The following is a 17812-nucleotide window of genomic DNA, read 5'->3' as shown; positions in this document are numbered from 1 at the left end:
CATTCATAAAATGGGTATAACAATTGTCTCCACCGCTCTACCTCATTGGGCTCTTTGAGAATTTAATGAGATAATACTTAAAAGTGTTTAGAATTGCATCTGGCATATGGCAAACCCCCAGTAGATGTTATTATTAGTATTAGAATATCAGAGAGGCCGGGCTCTGTCTCTAGCAAGTGGACTGATCTTACTACTGAGTTTATTTATTTTTTGCCAAGTTGTTTACAAACAATACTAGGAGTTGGCAATTATTCTTATCTCTTTAAGACTAAATATTCAGGGGAGGAATGTGTTTTACTTTTGAACTATCTGTCTTACTTAAATCATGGCATGGAGATGAGGTTAGAGTGTCTCCTATTGCTCTTATCATCTTCACTGGGGAGTTATAGAAACTTGTCATACCTCTTGGCTTTGTTCTCAGATAGTACCAGCTGTAAAGTACATTTTGTTCCTTAAATTGATGTTGCACGGATAGGAAGACTCCATGGTCAGACTTCCAAAAGAACAACCCACAGCCTCTTTAGAGGGTTCACAAAAGTTGTTTTAGAGAAGAAAAATACCCCTGTGTGCTTTTTTTGAGCGCTATAACTTGGTTAAAAAAAAGAAGGAAAAAAGACTTATTTTTGGTTGAATATGAAGTAGTTATAGAAAACCACAGACATACAAACGAGATTGTCAGAAATTTCAAATTGAGAACGAGAAAAGTGTTTATTCCTTTCCAGTTCTCTTGGTCTTGATATATCTCTCCTGACAACTCACTGTGGCCCTTACAGGTGCAGTGGAATGAGCCAGGTGCACAATACTTCTTAGTTGACAAGGAGAAGCTGCCAAGATTCCCATTTTCAATTGACCAGGAAGGGGGTATTTATGTGACTCAGCCCTTGGACCGAGAAGAAAAGGATTCGGTGAGTAAATCTGGGAAGAGTTTCACGGACAACAAAGACAGAGTCCTGTGCCTATGGACAACTCAGGGCAGAATAGATTTTACTTAAAAACAACAACAAAAACCCCAAACTGGTTCTGAACCCCAGTACATGATTGCTTTCAAAGACAAGAGAGCACCCCACAGATCTGACCCATTTCATTTTTTCTTGTTTCCCAGTTCAAAGTAAATTGAAAATAAAGGGGTAAATTAAGTAGCTGTTTTCTTTGCCTTTTAATGGGGATGATGGAGGAGTCCTGTCTTAACACTGATCTTCCTGTTGTAGTATGTTTTTTATGCTGTGGCAAAGGATGAGGTTGGACAAGTGCTTTCATTCCCACTGGAAATTCATGTGAAAGTTAAAGACATTAATGATAACCCACCTACATGTCCATCTGCAGTGACCGTATTTGAGGTCCAGGAGAATGAAAATATAGGTAAGAAATGGGAGCTGTTCAAAGCCATGTGATTGTCCTCCATATGTTACCTCCGCAATCCCTTTCTCCTCTCCACCAGGTAAAAGATGGGCAGGTAAGTGTGATTGGGGATCATCTGTGCATGTCTGGCACAGGAGAGAGATTTGAACGCACTTTGAGAATCACACAGATACAGTGTTTCGGCTCAGATAATATCTGGGTAGCGTTCTTAAATTGGAGCTTTTATAACTACTACCACCACTGCTACCACGATTACTCCCACTACTATTACTGTTACTACTACTACTACTATTACTTCTACACCCTTACCACCACCCCTGGCACTGTAACCACTTATGCCCATATCCTGAATACATATATAAGGTTATCTCATTGGCAAGGTTTTCCCATAGATTCTTATTTGCCTTCTAACAACCTCAGTAACAGATAAAATCTCATGAAATTTGCTAAATAATTTAGATAAATAATTACATCCAATGTCAGATACCTTGCAGTAAGTAAGCACCAAAAATGGAAGTTGGCTTTTGACCCTTGATCCTCCCTCTCTAGGAGTCGAATAATAGTTCAGGAAGCTGGTAGGTGAAGTTCGAGTCCTACCTCTTTTTGTCCTTGCAAGTCTTCTTGACCTGCTGTGTTGCCTTTAACTGTGTCGAATGGTGGCTTTAGTTTTGTACAGGGGACCTCTACTACGAGGACATTAGGATTTCTGGGAGTTTTATGACTTCCCTGGATTTGGGACAACTCTTGTCTATTACCCTGTGCTGATGAGCCCGTTGATTGAACAGGCTGGTATTTCTTGACATGTGTTTGTCTGTTGTTTTGTGCAAGTTCCAGAGGCTTACAAGGTTAGCAGTCTCTTATGACTGCCACTCTTAGGGCTCTGTTGTCCCTGTGAGCAGATCCTCTCTCCCATGCCTTGTGGACACTCTCATCATTTTCTTTGATCGCTCTACTCTTCTTGCTACACATTTTTGACACAGTGGGTGCTGTTCTGGCAGCGTGATGGGCCCTGCTCCTGTGGCTTGTTTGCTCAATGTGCATGTTTTATTTGTTTTGTTTTGTTTTTGTTTTTTTTTTCTTGCTGTCAGGAATCCTATACAGGCGGCCTGTTGTCAGTGTGTTTTGTTTAGGGCCTGTCTTTTTCATTTATTCTAATGTTTCTGCAGCAGGAAGGGGTACATGACAGCGTGAAGGATTTTAATTAATTACAAGGAAGAATCTTCTAACAGTGATGTTGTGTAACAATGGAATGAGTGACAATAGCCAAGAAATACTTGTGGCATCACCCTTTTTGAAAACCTCCCAGATTTCTGGTCTGTGATACTGAATGAAGGCAGAAGACCTTTGAAGAACTTTCCAGATGATCCCTCAAGTCTCTTTTATAGGGCCTAACATTTTGGTGTATTCATTATCTATTGCTGCATAACAAACAGCCCCCAGACTTTGCAGCTTCAAACAAACATTTATTATATCACAGTTTCTGTGAGTCAGGAGTCAGAGTGCAGCTCTGATGCATACCTTTGATTCAGAGGGAAAGTTTGGTGGGGGGGGGGCGGGCAGGAAGACCTTGAAAAATGGTGAGCAAGATGAAAGGCAGTATTTTTATAATGTAATCTCTGAGGTGGCATCCGTCACTTTCACCATATTCCATTGATTAGAAGTGAGTCACTAGGCTCAGCCCACACTCGGAAGGAGGGGGTTACACCAAGGAGTCAATATGGGGGATCACTGGGAACCATTTTAGAAGCTGCCTACCTTTGTGAAGAGGATAGTACTAGTTTTCTGAGACTGGTGAGGAAGTCATTGTTGGTAGAGTAAATTGTTCAGGGGCCCAGGGAGCTCTTTGCCTCTGTAAAGGTGAGAATTTATTTTGTGACACTGTCTCACAAAGTGTCGAATAGTAGACTTAATGGACCAGGAATTCTTATAAATCAACAGAGATTGAGTCTGTTCTTTATATTTAGCCTAAAAGAGGTACAAAACCATGTCCCTGCCCTTTGGGGGGCTTACTGTCTAGCTCAATAAAATACTAAATTATTCCTTAGTGTGTTGATATTCTCCTCTTTGGTGTCTTTGATTAGCTAGAATCTTGTGGGACTCCCGTCCCCAAGTTTTAGCAGTGCCAGTATTAATTCTGAAATCCCACTTGTTACCAAATCCTATGTGTTCATACAGGAAGTTTAGCTTTTCGTAAAAGCCCCACCTCCTTAAAGTATTTCTGAGTACCCCAAGAGCTGCTGTAAATACCTCTGAATCAGTTTGGGCTGCCACTCGTTCCTGGCCTTTGTTCTTCAGAGACCTGGCCCTCCTTTTCCTTCTGGCGCATCCAAAAAGTTCTCTGCTCCCACCGAAGAGGCATCCTCTGCTGGAATTTCCCTGGTCACTGATGTCAACAGTCCTTATGGTGCCTCTGACAGCTGGAATTTTCCTGTGAGGTGGGAGAAGAACAGTGTCCTCTGTGTTACACTTAACTTGCTGAGAGGAGAGGTCCAAAGCAGGGCTTCTCCGACCCCAGAGGATCACAGGATTCAGTAAGATACTCTTTCATCCCAACACACAGACACTTAAGGGCAGATGCATGCCACAAAGGTGACTTGGTTGTAGTGGATTCAGCAAAAGCAGCTGCTACTCTCTTGGGTAAATATTCGCCTGTGCCCTGTTGGTCATGATGCCCCCTCCCCAGCCCACGGGACACGTCTACATGTGTCTAGCTCCATGACAGACATAACATAGAAACTTCCCTACCTCCCCCCTCAAAAAAAAAAAAAGAAAGAAAAGAAAAGACAACGCCTCCAAATTTCCATGTAAGTCAGCGAATGCAAATTGATTGGGGAAGGGGTGAAACCTAACTCCACAACTGGGATGTATTCAAGTTTTAGCCCCACGGTGGGATTCTTGCTGCCTATTGGAAACCCACGATTCTCATTTCACAGAGCAAGATGATCCAGAACCTATTACAACTCACCCAGAACTGGAGGGAGCAGTGAGTCATAGCCTCTGCCTGCTGGAACTCCCCGGACCGAAACACTCACAGGAATAAAATACATAGGGCCATAACCCGCAGCAAGACGGGGGATGTGTGCCTGTTCTTTGCCCTGTGTTATCTGCGGGGTGGGGTCAGTCTCTGCAGTTGTTGCATGAAGTTGCTTAGAAGCAAGCCACAGTTGGCTTTTCCTTGTCGAGTTACACCATTTGTCTTGTCTGTCAGTGTCCAAGGATGGCTGTAACACATTACCACAAACTTGGCTTCAAACAACAGAAATGTATTCTCTCACAGTTCCGGAGGCCAGAAGTCTAAAATCAAGATGCCAGCTAGGAGAGAATTCTTCCCAGCCTCTTCTAGCTTCTGGTGGCTCCTGGCATTCCTCGCTGCTTATGGCATAACTCCAGTCTCTGCCTCCTCCTTCACATGGCCACCCCCTCTGTGTGTGTCTTGTGTCATCTGATCTTCTAATAAGAACACCAATCACTAGATTTTGGCCTACCCTAAGTCCAGGATGATTTCATCTCAAGATTCTTAACTAATTACATCTGCAGAGGCTTTATTTCCAAATAAGGTCACATTTGAGGTTCCAGGTGGACATGAATTTTTGTAGGATGCTATTTGTTATGGGCTGAATTCTGTCCCCCCTAAAATGCATATGGTGAAATCCTAACCCTCAGTACCTCAAAGGGGGACTATTATTTAGAGCTAGGGTCTGTGAAAAGGTAGTTAAAGTAAAATACTGTCATTAGTGCGGGTCTTAATCCAATATGACTAATGTCCTTCTAAGAAGAGAAAATTTGGACTCGGACACGTCTGGAGGAATGACCAGGTGAAGACACATGAAGACAGTCATCTAGATGCCAAGGAGAGAAGTCTCAGAAGAAACCAACCCTGCCAACCCCTTAATCTTAGACCTTTAGCCTTCAAAAACTGTGAGAAAATAAATTTCTGTTGTTAAATCTGCCCAATCTGTGGTGCTTTGTTATGCTGGCCCTATCAGACTAATAATATACTGCTCAACACACTATATTATGGAAAGAGTTAGAAGAACCAAATAAATGTAAGAACTTTAGTCTGCTACTCAGAGTGATTTACAGTACTTTCTAGGGACGTGCTTATCCCGTGAAACCATTTTGAATACAGTAGATTAAATAGAATCTGTAATGGATGGATTCCTTTTATTCTTTCTCCTCAGGGAGCAATATAGGGACTTTCACTGCCCACGACGATGATGAAGAAAACACTGCCAACAGTGTTTTAGTATACAGAATTGTGGATCAAATCCCCACGTTTCCCAAGGAAGGACTTTTCCTGGTCCAAACCTACTCAGGAGTGTTCCAGTTAGCTGAGCGGTCCTTGAAGAAGCAAGACACTCCTCAGTACAACCTGACTGTGGAGGTGGCTGACAAAGGTTGGTATCACGTTCACTGTCAAAAGTGAAAATCCCTGTTTTCCTTCTAGTTGTGCTTTGTTAGGCTGCCCTGATGCCTGGGTGTATTACAGGATGCCATCTGAGAGCTCTTGCTTCCTGCGTAAGACACACATGGAGCACAGAGGCAGTTGGTCCAACGCGGTAGAGGCCAGAGTTACAGCTCAGGCAACATTATTGTATTAGTTCCGGTCCTCTGAGAAGCAGATGCCAAAAGGGGATTAAATGTATAAGGATTTTATTAGGGGAAAGGCCCATGAGAAAAAAATGGGGGGGGGGGATGTCCGGAGAAGGTTGGGGGAGCCATCAGACCACAGTACAAGCCTAACCCTGAGTGAAGGAAGGCTGGTGGGAGTACCATAGACCACAGAGAGTCAAAAAAAAGTTGGCCAAGGCCCCTGGGAAGTCCAAAATTGTCCACCGAATGAGTCTGTGATCTCCTAGAACATGGCTGTCTTGGCCTGCCTGCCTTGCCTAGTCACTGGCTAGGGGCAGCCCATGGGAAGCAAGTCCTCTGTGCAAACGTGCTGCTGGATGTCAGAGCACAGCAGGGAGCCATCATCAATTAAGTTCCCTGTTGTTGGAGGTCGGCAAGGCCTATTCTCATGGCCACTGAGATCATGACCCAGAATATTAATCGTATTTTCCAATTCTCCCTTTTGGACTCCAAGGACTCTTACTGTATGAAAGAGTCTAAGGACTCTATTGTATGGAAGTGGAGGAGAAATGCATCTTTGGGGAAGGTCTGTCTTCTATCACCCCTCACTTGGCCATGAGACGTCAGGAGACATTGTTCCTGACTCCTATATAATTTCAAAGCAAGTCGTTCTTAATCTTTGTTGGCTCACAAGACCCTTTGAAGATCTGATGAAAACTGTGCGTTCTCTAACAAATGCACGCATTTTTGGACGATTGTGCACAGACACACAAAAACACATGTATTCAGAGCCAGATTGATTTTGGGGGCACACACACACTCCTAGGTTAGCAATCTTTCTCTGAGTTAAGGAGCACCCAATCTCAGATGACCAAATAGTTCAGTAATCATTGTGCTAGGAGTCACAGATTATATAGGTATGGAGAAGAAAAGAGCATCATTTCACACCACTCCTCACATTTCCCCCTTTGTACAGATGTTGACATACCGAAGAGAATTAGGGTTTAACAGGCCCCCAATACAGACTTTTTGGAAGTTAGTAATTTGGCAAATAGTGAGGGCCTACTATATATGTCTAGAATTATGTTAAGAGGTACAACAGAAGTGAGTATAATAAATCATCCCTGCCTATGGTGAATTAACAATTTCACACCATTAACCATCCATTCTTTCAGCAAACAGTTATTGAGCACTTACCTTGCATGAGACACCATTCAAGGTATTGAAGATACACAGGTGAATAAGACCCAGGGTCTGTCCTCAAGGAGCATTCATGATAAAGGAGATGGACATGTGAATGAATAAATTACAAGAAACATGTACAAGGTAACCCATGAAGGATATGAGTGACTTAGTGGAGGGAGAGAGCAGGTCAGGCTTTCTGGAAGAGGTGTCATTGAGCTGAGTTTTGAAGGATGAATATGACAAGTTACGAAATAGTGCAGAGCTTATGGAGGAGAAGAAATTCCATCTACAAATGCAGGGAGACCTGAAGTAATGTGAGGCTATAAGAGCATAAGGTGGAAATCAGATTACAAATTGTCTATGTTCGTGAGTACATCTATAGAGAACAGGGACCAGATCACAAAATAGATTGATACATAAACATATATGCATGCAGATGGAATTAAACATTAAATTGTGCACTAATATAGCCTAGAGACTAGGCTTAATTAACATAGTTTTACATAAAATTGGAGAGGGCTCGCTACCCAGGAGGCCACACTACTGGCCCAAGTGAGGTTTGTGCAGAGCTGGGAGCCAGCGAGTTCAGGTCCTGGGAAACCACCCCCCCTCTACCCCCGACCCATTGTTAACCATTCTTGTTGTCCTCAAATGTTCTGGAGACTGACCCCAGCTTTTATCAGCATCCATTATTATAATTCAATTGTTATTAGATCACAAGCCTGGCCTCACGTCCAGTGCATTGGACACCATCTCTGGAGTTAGACTGCCTGAATGTATCTGTCGGGATCCTAGCAGGAAACAAGGAATAACCAAGAAGAGTTTAAAGAAGAGATTATTTGAAAAGGTTGTGGGCAGGGTTAAGGGAAACCAACTGGAGGCACGAAGTGCAATGGACAGCCTCCCTCCACGGAGGTGTGAAGGGGCGATTGAAGGGAACATTCCACGAAGGAACAAGCCCTCTACTTTTGCCTACAGAAGAGGCTGCTGGGGGGAACTATCCCCCGACCTCTCTCCTCCTGCCCCTCCCCCCCTCCCCTGGCAGGAGCCAGGGTGCCCGGATGCAGTCTCTGAGGTCAGCTTCCCAGGACACGGAGCGGGGTGGAAGGGTGGAGAGCAGACAGAGAAGGCAAAGGGAGCGCAAGGATTTGAATTCTGGCTTGACCACTAGTTAGTTGTGTGACCTCAGTCTGGTTACCTAACTTCTCTATCCTGTGACTTCCTCATTCATGAACTAAATGAGGACGATCATAGTATCTACGTCATGAAACTTGTATGACAATGAAATGAGTAATGCTGGTAAAGCACTTCATACAGGGCCTGGTACACAGAGAGTGCTGACAGTTTGTATTATGACAAGAACCCCAGTTCTGTTATTATCTACATTTCATAGATTAACTAACTGAGACGCAGAGACCTGGAGGGACACACATCTGATAAGCTCTCCCACATCTGATAAGGGGCAGAGTCAGAATTCAACAGTGGGACTCCCGAGCCCTGAGTCTTAGCTATTATACAACACAGTACATCATGGTTTAGAGCCATGGTGACCCCAACAGAGAACCTGTCATGTTGTTTCTCATTCTGGATATATCCCTGGCACCCCATCCCCACCTGTATTCCACGCTCATCTTGGACCTTGCTTGAACCTGCTCTCTCGGACTAGATCTTTGAATTGTCAAACCCACCCCTCAAAGCCTGTGTCATTTTCCCAGGGTTCCATGAGCTACTTCTGACCCCCTCTTGCCTCCCACAGTCTGGGTAGCCAGGCCTCTTGAAGGGGGCTAACTGTACTGCTTCTTCCCTCATTTGGAGGAATAGGCACCCAACCTTCCCACCGTGGAGGACAGAGGAGATGCAAGATGGTTAGTGCCGGAAGTGCTCAGAGAAGGAAAGACAGCTGGCTGGGTGACTCAGGGAAGGCTTTCTGGAAAGATAGTTTTGCTCTAGGTTTTGAAGGTTACATAAGTTTCACTAGTTAGAAAAGAGAGGTTGCTTCACAGGAAAAAACAAAAACAAAAACAAACAACCAGTCTTGATGAGGAACGAGTCTTACCTGGGAAGGAGCGGTTGGAGGACAGTGGGACAGCCAGGGAAGCTTCTCCCAGAGCTTTCTCCAGCCTCCTTTTGCTGACCTTCTTGTGGGTGCAGGTGGGGAGCAGAGGATCCTGTCCCCACAAACACTGCATGTCAGTAGCAGGGTTGTGGCTGTGACTGTCACTTCCCTTGCCAATGTGTTTCTTGCAGATTTCTGGTTTTAACACATGATGTTTAATGAATATTTTTGTGATTTGACTTTGATTTTCAGATTTCAAAACCCTCTGTCATGTGCAGGTCCATGTTATTGATATCAATGACCAGATCCCCATCTTCGAAAAATCAGATGTGAGTAGTTTTCACCTGTTGTTTTATCTTTGCTGTGTTCGTATTACTTGACCCTTACTTCTGGGATAAAGACACAGCGGGTAGTTAGGAAAAATTCCAGACTTTAAAGGTAACTTTCTAGTTAGTACACTGGTAACAAACCCAGACACCATTTTCATTGGAAATCTTCAGGGAACAATGGCATTCACTGTTAGAGTATCTGGGAACATCTGTTTATAAACTCCTCCCAATGGCTCATTTCTTCCAAGGGCTTGCTTAAAAGCTGCAATGACAAGCTTTGTCAAACTGAAAGGATTTGAATGGCTACTTGCATTTTGTCCTTATATATTTTGTGACAGTGAATAGATTACCACTAGGTCTCAAACAAGCATTTTTAGTCAAAAACTTAATATTTGGAATACTGGTGATTTAAACTCTGTTTGCAATAACTGGGTAAGAGAAAGAGAAAGGGAAAACTGACCTCTCGGTTAAGCCAAAGAAGAACGTGCTTAAGACAGTTGCAAGAATTAGGAAAATTGGGCAGAAAGAGCAGGGGAAAAAAGATCAGTTGAGAGAACATCAAGAAAAACGTTCACTTATTTTGATATGGGCTTTAAACTTGGGGGTGGCTTTACCACAGCTTCCCTTAAAAGGGAGATCTCTATTCTGGAGCAGAGAGAAGTCCATTTGACTAGATGGTTCTGTGATGTTTGAAGTCACTTATGGGCTAGCCCAGAGCCCTGTGATGATGATCATAAATCAAAATAGGGACAAAGCTGTGACAAAGAAAGGGAATTGATTTATGAGAGGGTTTGGGGCGGCAAGAGGTGTGACTCAACCTAAGGGGTAGCAGACGCTGGGGCCCCACAGGCATGAGATAAAGAGCCCATTCCTTCTCAGTCTCCACGAGCCTTTCCTTGGGTTGTGGTTTTCTTGTGTTCCATCTAGACAGTGGTTTTACACTGAGGATAAGAAGATCCTGCTTTGGGAGTTGGAAATGCAAACTGTACCTGAGAGAGAGCAAGTGGGCGTCTGTCATTGCCCCAGGCCTCCCCTGGGAGGACTATATTCTATATTTTTATTTGTTAAATCTTGGGAGCATGGAGGTTTTGCTGAGGGCTTTACCTCTCCTTTTGCAAATGTGGGCTATTAGACTGGATGAGCCCTATGAGCCCTTAAGACTGTAGACCCTCCAATGTGTCAGCCATAGATCTCTTTTCAAGGTTTAATAGACTTATGCTTTCATCCTATCCTTCCTGCCAACCCCCTACTTTCATCTTTTATGATATTGCTAAACTCACTGGCTCTCACGTTATCCTACCTTCTGTAAGGACTAGGAAGTCTAGAGCCAAAGTCTTGATTACTATAGTCCCTGCTTCTTTGTGCTTCTTACCATCTTTAAGATCATGACGCCAACAGGGATGACCTGGGAGATTTTCAGCAGAGAGGTGGGGGTTGGTCTGGGCCAGTGAGCAAGAACACAAGCTTTGGAGTTGGACAAGCATGGGCCTGAGTCCCAATTCTGTGACTCACCAGCTGTGAGCTCCTGGGTGCGGTTTACCTCTCCAATCCTTTGCTTTTCTGCCAAACGGAAATGACAGTATAGCTACTTGATAGGGTGCTTTGTTGCTTATCTTTCCTGAGTCCTTATCATGTGCCAGGCATTGAGGGGGTTTACATGCTTTATCTCTCTCAATCCCCGCAGCAAACAAGACATAGGTTGTGTTGCTATTATTTCTATAAGACAGGTGATGAAACTGAGACTTGAGGAAATGAAGTGACTTACTTCAGGTCACCCGGCTACTAAGTGGCAAGCTGAGGATTCATCCCCAGGCTGTTTGACTCCAAAGTTCAACCTCTTAACCTCTCTTCCTTGGTGGATTACAGATTAACTAAAATAATATATGTAAAATGCCTGCCATAATTTAGGTACTCAACACATAGTAGCTATTTATTTATATCATTACTAGTATAATAATTGCAGTTAATAAACGTATTGGATGTGAGAAAGGGAATCTGTTTTAGAATCCTGCCAGTAGCTCCCCGAGACATGTTTCTTGGTGCAATGGATGTCAGTCTACGAGGATGACTGATGTCAAAATCAACGGCCACATATTTATTGGTAGGAAAACATGCTTGGTAAGTATTGATGCAAACCATGATTTGTGTTCATTGTGAATCCAAAGAGACAGATTTGCCCTTTGGAGATTATGCTTGATGACAACGGACATTCTCATTTCCTTCCCCTGTTTTTTTCTTAGTATGGAAGCCTAACCCTTGCTGAAGACACAGTCGTTGGGTCCACCATCTTAACCATCCAGGCCACAGATGCTGATGAGCCATTCACTGGGAGTTCTAAAATCCTGTATCGTATTACACAGGGAGACAGCGACAGACGACTGGGGGTTGACACAGATCCCCAAACCAATGCTGGATATGTCATAATTAAAAGGGTAAAGAGCCTCTTTAATGGATTTTTTTCTTTTTTATAAATCAAGTTTCTTATGACAGTGCAAGGATCGATAAGCAGAGATAGTGGATTAGCTGTTACCTTTCAGGTGTGGTGAGGGACTCCTAGAGCACCCATTCATTCTCATCCTCCTGAAAGACAGAAGGCCAGGATTCTAGTTCTGGGTCTGTTGCTGAGCAAGTAACCTTTGTGGAGGGAGGTAGGGTTGCCATATGAAATATGTAAAATATAGGATAAACGATTTTTTAGAAAAAGTATGTCCCATGCAATATTTGGGACATACTTCTAGTAAAAGAACTGTTTGTTGTTTACCTAAAGTTCAAATTTAACTAGGTGTTCTATATTTTTATTTGTTAAATCTTGGGAGCATGGAGGTTTTGCTGAGGGCTTTACCTCTCCTTTTGCAAATGTGGGCTATTAGACTGGATGAGCCCTATGAGCCCTTAAGGCTGTAGACCCTCCAATGTGTCAGCCATAGATCTCTTTTCAAGGTTTAATAGACTTATGCTTTCATCCTATCCTTCCTGCCAACCCCCTACTTTCATCTTTTATGATATTGCTAAACTCACTGGCTCTCACGTTATCTTACCTTCTGTAAGGACTAGGAAGTCTAGAGCCAAAGTCTTGATTACTATAGTCCCTGCTTCTTTGTGCAGGATCTTTCTAGCCCTCCCTCAGTCTTCTCCCACCGCCTACCGTATACACCTAAATCTTGACCTTTTTCTCCATGGCTGCCTCATCTATGCTTTACAGCACGTAAATGGTTTACCAGATGACTCTATAGGAAGCATCACTCAATGTCATCTGATATATTCGGAAGTATAAGGGGTCAGAATTACAGCAATAGTGGGTCAGTAGGCATGGTTGGGTGTTGGTGGTTTATGCTATGGTGTGCTAGAGGCTGCAAAAAAGGCTCAGGAGGAAAGTTTTAGACCAGAATCAAGGAAAGCTGAAGAGGCAGACAAAGTGGAATAATTTCACAGAGGATGGATAGACGCACGGGGATAAAAGTGCTAGTGCCAAAGCGAGCCCGGGGGCAGAGTTTTGGGATTCTGATCCTATTATCACCATACACTTCACCTCCAACAAAGGGCCTCATGGGGCTCCGGCAGCGAAGTTTGTGTGAGGACCAACTGAAACCATTAGGATCCTGTGTCAGTCTGACATTTGGAAAAGGACTAGGGACGACTCCCCCCACCCTGTTCATGGCTGTCTACGTGGAGAAGAATAATTGCAGAAGGATCAGATAAAGGAAAGGGCCGTTTTCAGAGTTGGCAGTGGGTGGTCCAAGCAGCAGGCTGGATCCTTTCCCAGCAGGAGGGGGCACACAGCTCCCAGTTTCTCCCAGGACCAGAGCTCTCTAGACATCTAAGAGAAGATAGAGGCCTGCCCATCTCGGTACGAACGATTCCCACATGTCAACATTTTCTCGTGGTGGCTTGTTGTGAGCCAACTTAAGTTAATTGGACCATTTGTGGCTAATGGGCACCTTTAGGGAGATGTTGGTGACCCCGAATGATTAGTGGTGGGTACGAGCTGTGAGTAGTCTTCCACACAACCTTGACATGAGGAGGTATGTTACAATCCAGCAGGCTTCTGACCAAAATCCTTGTCATATCCTTTTTGTTTTGTGGTTGTATTCCTAGTGTCTGGAATGCTGCCTGGCACATAGGAGAGTTTGATAAGTATTGGTTGGCTGAATAAATAATTGAATTCTGTCCTATACACAGTTATTCACAGACAAGCACAAAAACAGTCATCCAACTTGTGCTTTAGGCCTGTGAAATCCTAGCTCTCTGTCCTTGGGGCACTGTGATAATAGTATTCTAGTGAAAGGATTTGTCTGACTGTCCAAAGAAAAGGGATCCGAGACAGAGACAGAACAGAACTGGAGTTCTAGAACTCTGAAGGGTATAGGCTGCTGGACTAGCCAGATGCTCACACTCTCATTCATGTGATGACTGAGAGATTATAGTATATTTTAAACCAAACCGCATGTCTTGGATACCACTTGGAAGGATACCACCTTCCTCTCTTTGTAAGATCACTCTGCCAATTAACAAACCTTCCAGTGCTGCTTGAGCTAGTAGCTCAAGGCCTGCAGTAGCTGCCTCTGGAGCGGGCATCTCTGATTAAGATCTCTTCAATGCTCAGCAACAACTGACCCTAAGGTGTGGATTCTTGATTAGGATACCCCAAATGTTAACCAGCCGCCCTTAGGATGTCTGTATTCACTATGACAGATGCATGTATTTATACTGTTTTCAGTGTTTTAAATAAATTAGACTCTATAATGTGGTTACTTGTGTATGACTTAGGCTTCTAATTCCCTACACAATTAAGCTGCTAGGGGACTACCACGGCTTCTGAACCTTTGTGTTAATCATTTTTTAATGTTTAAAACTAGTTTAAAAAAAAAAACATAGGGGCGCCTGGGTGGCTCAGTCAGTAAGCGTCTGCCTTCGGCTCAGGTCATGATCCCAGGGTCCTGGGATCGATCCCCGCATCGGGCTCCCTGCTCGGCGGGAAGCCTGTTTCTCCCTCTCCCACTCCCCCTGCTTGTGTTCCCTCTCTCACTGTGTCTCTCCCTGTCAAATAAATAAATAAAATCTTTAAAAAAAAATAATGCTTTTTAAAAGCACATATGCATCGAGCCCTGCATCTGGCTCCCTGCTCAGCCGGAAGCCTGCTTCTCCCTCTCCCACTCCCCCTGCTTGTATTCCCTCTCTCGCTGTGTCTCTCCCTGTCAAATAAATAAATAAAATCTTAAAAAAAAAAACACATAACATGGAATCTATCCTCTTACATTTTATAGTGTACCTTCTCTATATGCCCCTGTTGTAGAGCATCTCTAGATCTCTTTTGCTTGCAAGAATGAAACTCTATGTTCCTTGAACAGCAGCTCCCCTTTTCCCCCACCCTCCAGCTCCTGGTGACCACCATTCTGCTTTTTCATTTCTGTAAGTTTGACTCTTCCAGGTAGCTCAAAGACATGAAGGCAAACATAATTTGTCCTTCTGTGACTGACTTCGCTTAATGTTCTCAAGTTTCTTCCATGCTGTAGCATATGGCAGGATTTTCTTCTCTTTTGAAAAGGCTGTATAATTTTCCATTGTGTGTATATACCACATTTTCCTTATCCATTCATTTGTCAGTTGACATTTTGGTTGTGTTCACCTCTTGGCTACCGGGATTAATGCTGCATGATCATGGGAGAGCAAGTATTCTGTTTTCAGTTCTTTGGGGTAAATAGTCAGGAGTGGATTGCTGGATGATATAGTTGTTCTAGTTTTCAGTTTTTTGAGGAACCTCCAGGCTGTTTTCCACAGCAGCCCTAGCATTTGACATTCCCACAAACAGTGCATGAGGGTTCCAGTTTCTCCACGTCCTCGCCAGCACTTTCTTTTCTTAAGTTTGATAATGGCCATCCTAACAGGTGTGGTTTTGATTTGCATTTCCTTGATGAGTAGTGATGTTGAGCATCTTTTAATATACCTGTTGGCTAGTTGTATGTCTTCTTTGGAGAAATGTCTACTTAAGTCCTTTGCCTAGTCATTTCTAGGTAAAAATCAGGTCATTTTGGGTTTTTTATGCCAGCAATTTGCAGGAGTTTCTTCTTAATACGATGCATATCACCTCTCATCAGATACCTGGTTTGTAAAATAATCTCTCCCATTCTGTAGGTTGCCTTTTCAAGCCGATGCTGATTTCCCTTGCTCTCCCGAAGCTTTTCAGTTTGATGTAGTTTTGCTTTTACAGCCTGTGCTTTGGGTGTCCTATCCAGAAACTAAGCTTCTTAGTCACCTTTCTATCTGTTCACCTGAATTACAGATATGCTAATTGTGGGCAGATTTGGCCTAGGAAGCTTCTTAGTCTCCTTTCTATCTGTTCACCTGAATTACAGATATGCTAATTGTGGGCAGATTTGGCCTAGGAAGCCCTATTGCCCGACTGTAGTCCGCTTCACTTTACGGAGCATGTCTGCATCCCTTCTCCTTAGTGCTCCACCCTGACCCCAGCCAAGGCACAGCTAAGCTCCACTGTGCAGATGAGGTTCAGGTCTCCCAGCCGTGGCAGAGCTGGGAACTTGACCCCAGAAACCAGAAACCAGAAACCATTAGGGAGATGGTTTCTGTTGAGGCCTGTGTTGCCGCCTACTAGCCCTGCGACCTTGACCATACGGGGTCAGCTCTCAAAGCCTCAGTTCTCTCATCTGTAAAAATAGGCAAAATGGTAACACCTTCTTGAAAAGGATGCCGGAGGATTAAACGGGAAAATACATATATAGCTCTTAGCCCAGCACCTGGCACAGAGTAAACTTAATAAATGTCCAGCATTATTTTAATTCTGATTAATTTGAGCTAATTTAGCATCTCTCGTTTCTGACACTACATGTGTGCGTTTCCACACCAAGCAATTCTTTGACACCGGCCTGAAGGCCTACAATTTAACTCAATTCTGGGACTATCTACCTGGAGATAGCACAGACTCCACAGGGTAAGGGCTCAGTCCCACGAGACTGCCCCTTCTTCGGAAGCCAGTTGCAAATCGCAGATTGTCATCTGTGCTTTGGAGCGACTGGCTGTAAGTTGGCTCTGTGACTCCCTCCTTGGGTCCCACCACTTGCTAAAATAGCTCACAGAACTCAGAGAAACATGGACATTGACTAGTTTATTGTATCATAGATATGATAAAGGACATAGGGGGACAGCCGATGAAAAGATCCATAGGGCAAGGTCTGGAAAGTTTCCCCAGTGCAGGAGCTTCTTCCTACTCTTGAGTTGGGGTGCCCCATTCTCCCAGAACATGGGATATGTTCACCAACCTGGAAGCTCTCTGAACTTGTGGGATTTTTATGGAGGCTTCATCGTATAGACAGGGTTGATCATTAACTCAATCTCTAGCTTTCTCTCCCTTTCCTGGGAGGTGCAGGTGGGGCCAGAAGTGCTTGATCTTTCTGGTGAGCAGCCTCCATCCCGAAGCAACCCAGGAGCCCATTAAGAATGGCTTCATTAGAACAAAAGGTATTCCTCTCACCCAGGAAATTCCAAGGGATTTAGGAGCTCAGTGTCAGGAACCAGGGGCAGAGAACAATATATATTTTTTCTATTACTTCACATTCCAACGTGATGTTGAGGATTAAACAAGTTTTGGAAATGCTGTCCTCCTCAATATTTACTGCTGCCCAAAGCTCTGGCCAGTCATGCGGTAGAACACGATAGTCTTGGGGCCAAGCAGGTATCAGGAGTGGCAAGTCTATTCCTTTGAGTCCTGCCTGGCTTATTGACAGTTCCCCTATGGGATCCCCTTTTTGAAATTTGGGGTTTTGTTTCAGCTTTAATTTCTTTAAATGCAAACGTTGTCACTTCTCTATCATGGCTGGTCATTTTGAATTCTCAGTCCTTGACCTGTTTTTAACTAGCTTAAGTGTCATTTGGAAAAGTAACGGACACACTTTTTCCTCGTCAGTGATCACTGGTGACAATGTTACATATCCCCAGTCTGCAGTCCTCTCCCTCAGCACTTCTATCTCTGCCTCCAGGCTGAATCTAAATCACTGGGTTTGATTTAACTCAAGCAGTTGTGTGAAGAGGAAAAGTGGCCTGAGCATGTTTTGTGAGCTCATTTGATGACTGTATCTCATCAGATGGGACCCACGACCATCCCAGGAGGCCATGATAGGTCTCTTGACTTGGCTTTGCAGGCACATCCCTGTGTTATGAATGACGATACACAGGGTTTGATAAGGCTTCTCTTTGATTAAGTTCTGCTGATGATCATTTGCTAATTTAGCATCTTTCATTTCTGATTTTTTCCCTGGAAGATCTGGCTCAGTGTTTTTCCTGGTGTGAAAGTTAAGCA

At 43.8% G+C, this 17812-nt stretch overlaps 1 protein-coding gene across 1 annotated transcript in view; it reads left to right on the top strand.

Moving 5' to 3' along the window:
- Positions 1–17812, top strand: part of CDH17 (cadherin 17) — a 53333-nt gene that overhangs the window by 17475 nt on the left and 18046 nt on the right. Inside the window, exons 7-11 of the mRNA XM_021688459.1 lie at positions 774–905; positions 1209–1359; positions 5541–5756; positions 9425–9501; positions 11742–11933. Of these exons, the coding sequence (XP_021544134.1) occupies positions 774–905; positions 1209–1359; positions 5541–5756; positions 9425–9501; positions 11742–11933 (768 nt within the window). The remainder of the gene's footprint in view (positions 1–773; positions 906–1208; positions 1360–5540; positions 5757–9424; positions 9502–11741; positions 11934–17812) is intronic.

Source organism: Neomonachus schauinslandi, chromosome 4, assembly GCF_002201575.2.
Source record: "Neomonachus schauinslandi chromosome 4, ASM220157v2, whole genome shotgun sequence".
In the NCBI taxonomy this organism is placed as follows: domain Eukaryota; kingdom Metazoa; phylum Chordata; class Mammalia; order Carnivora; family Phocidae; genus Neomonachus; species Neomonachus schauinslandi.
Note: the sequence above shows the minus strand (reverse complement) of the source record. Positions and strands in the feature narration are given on the sequence as shown.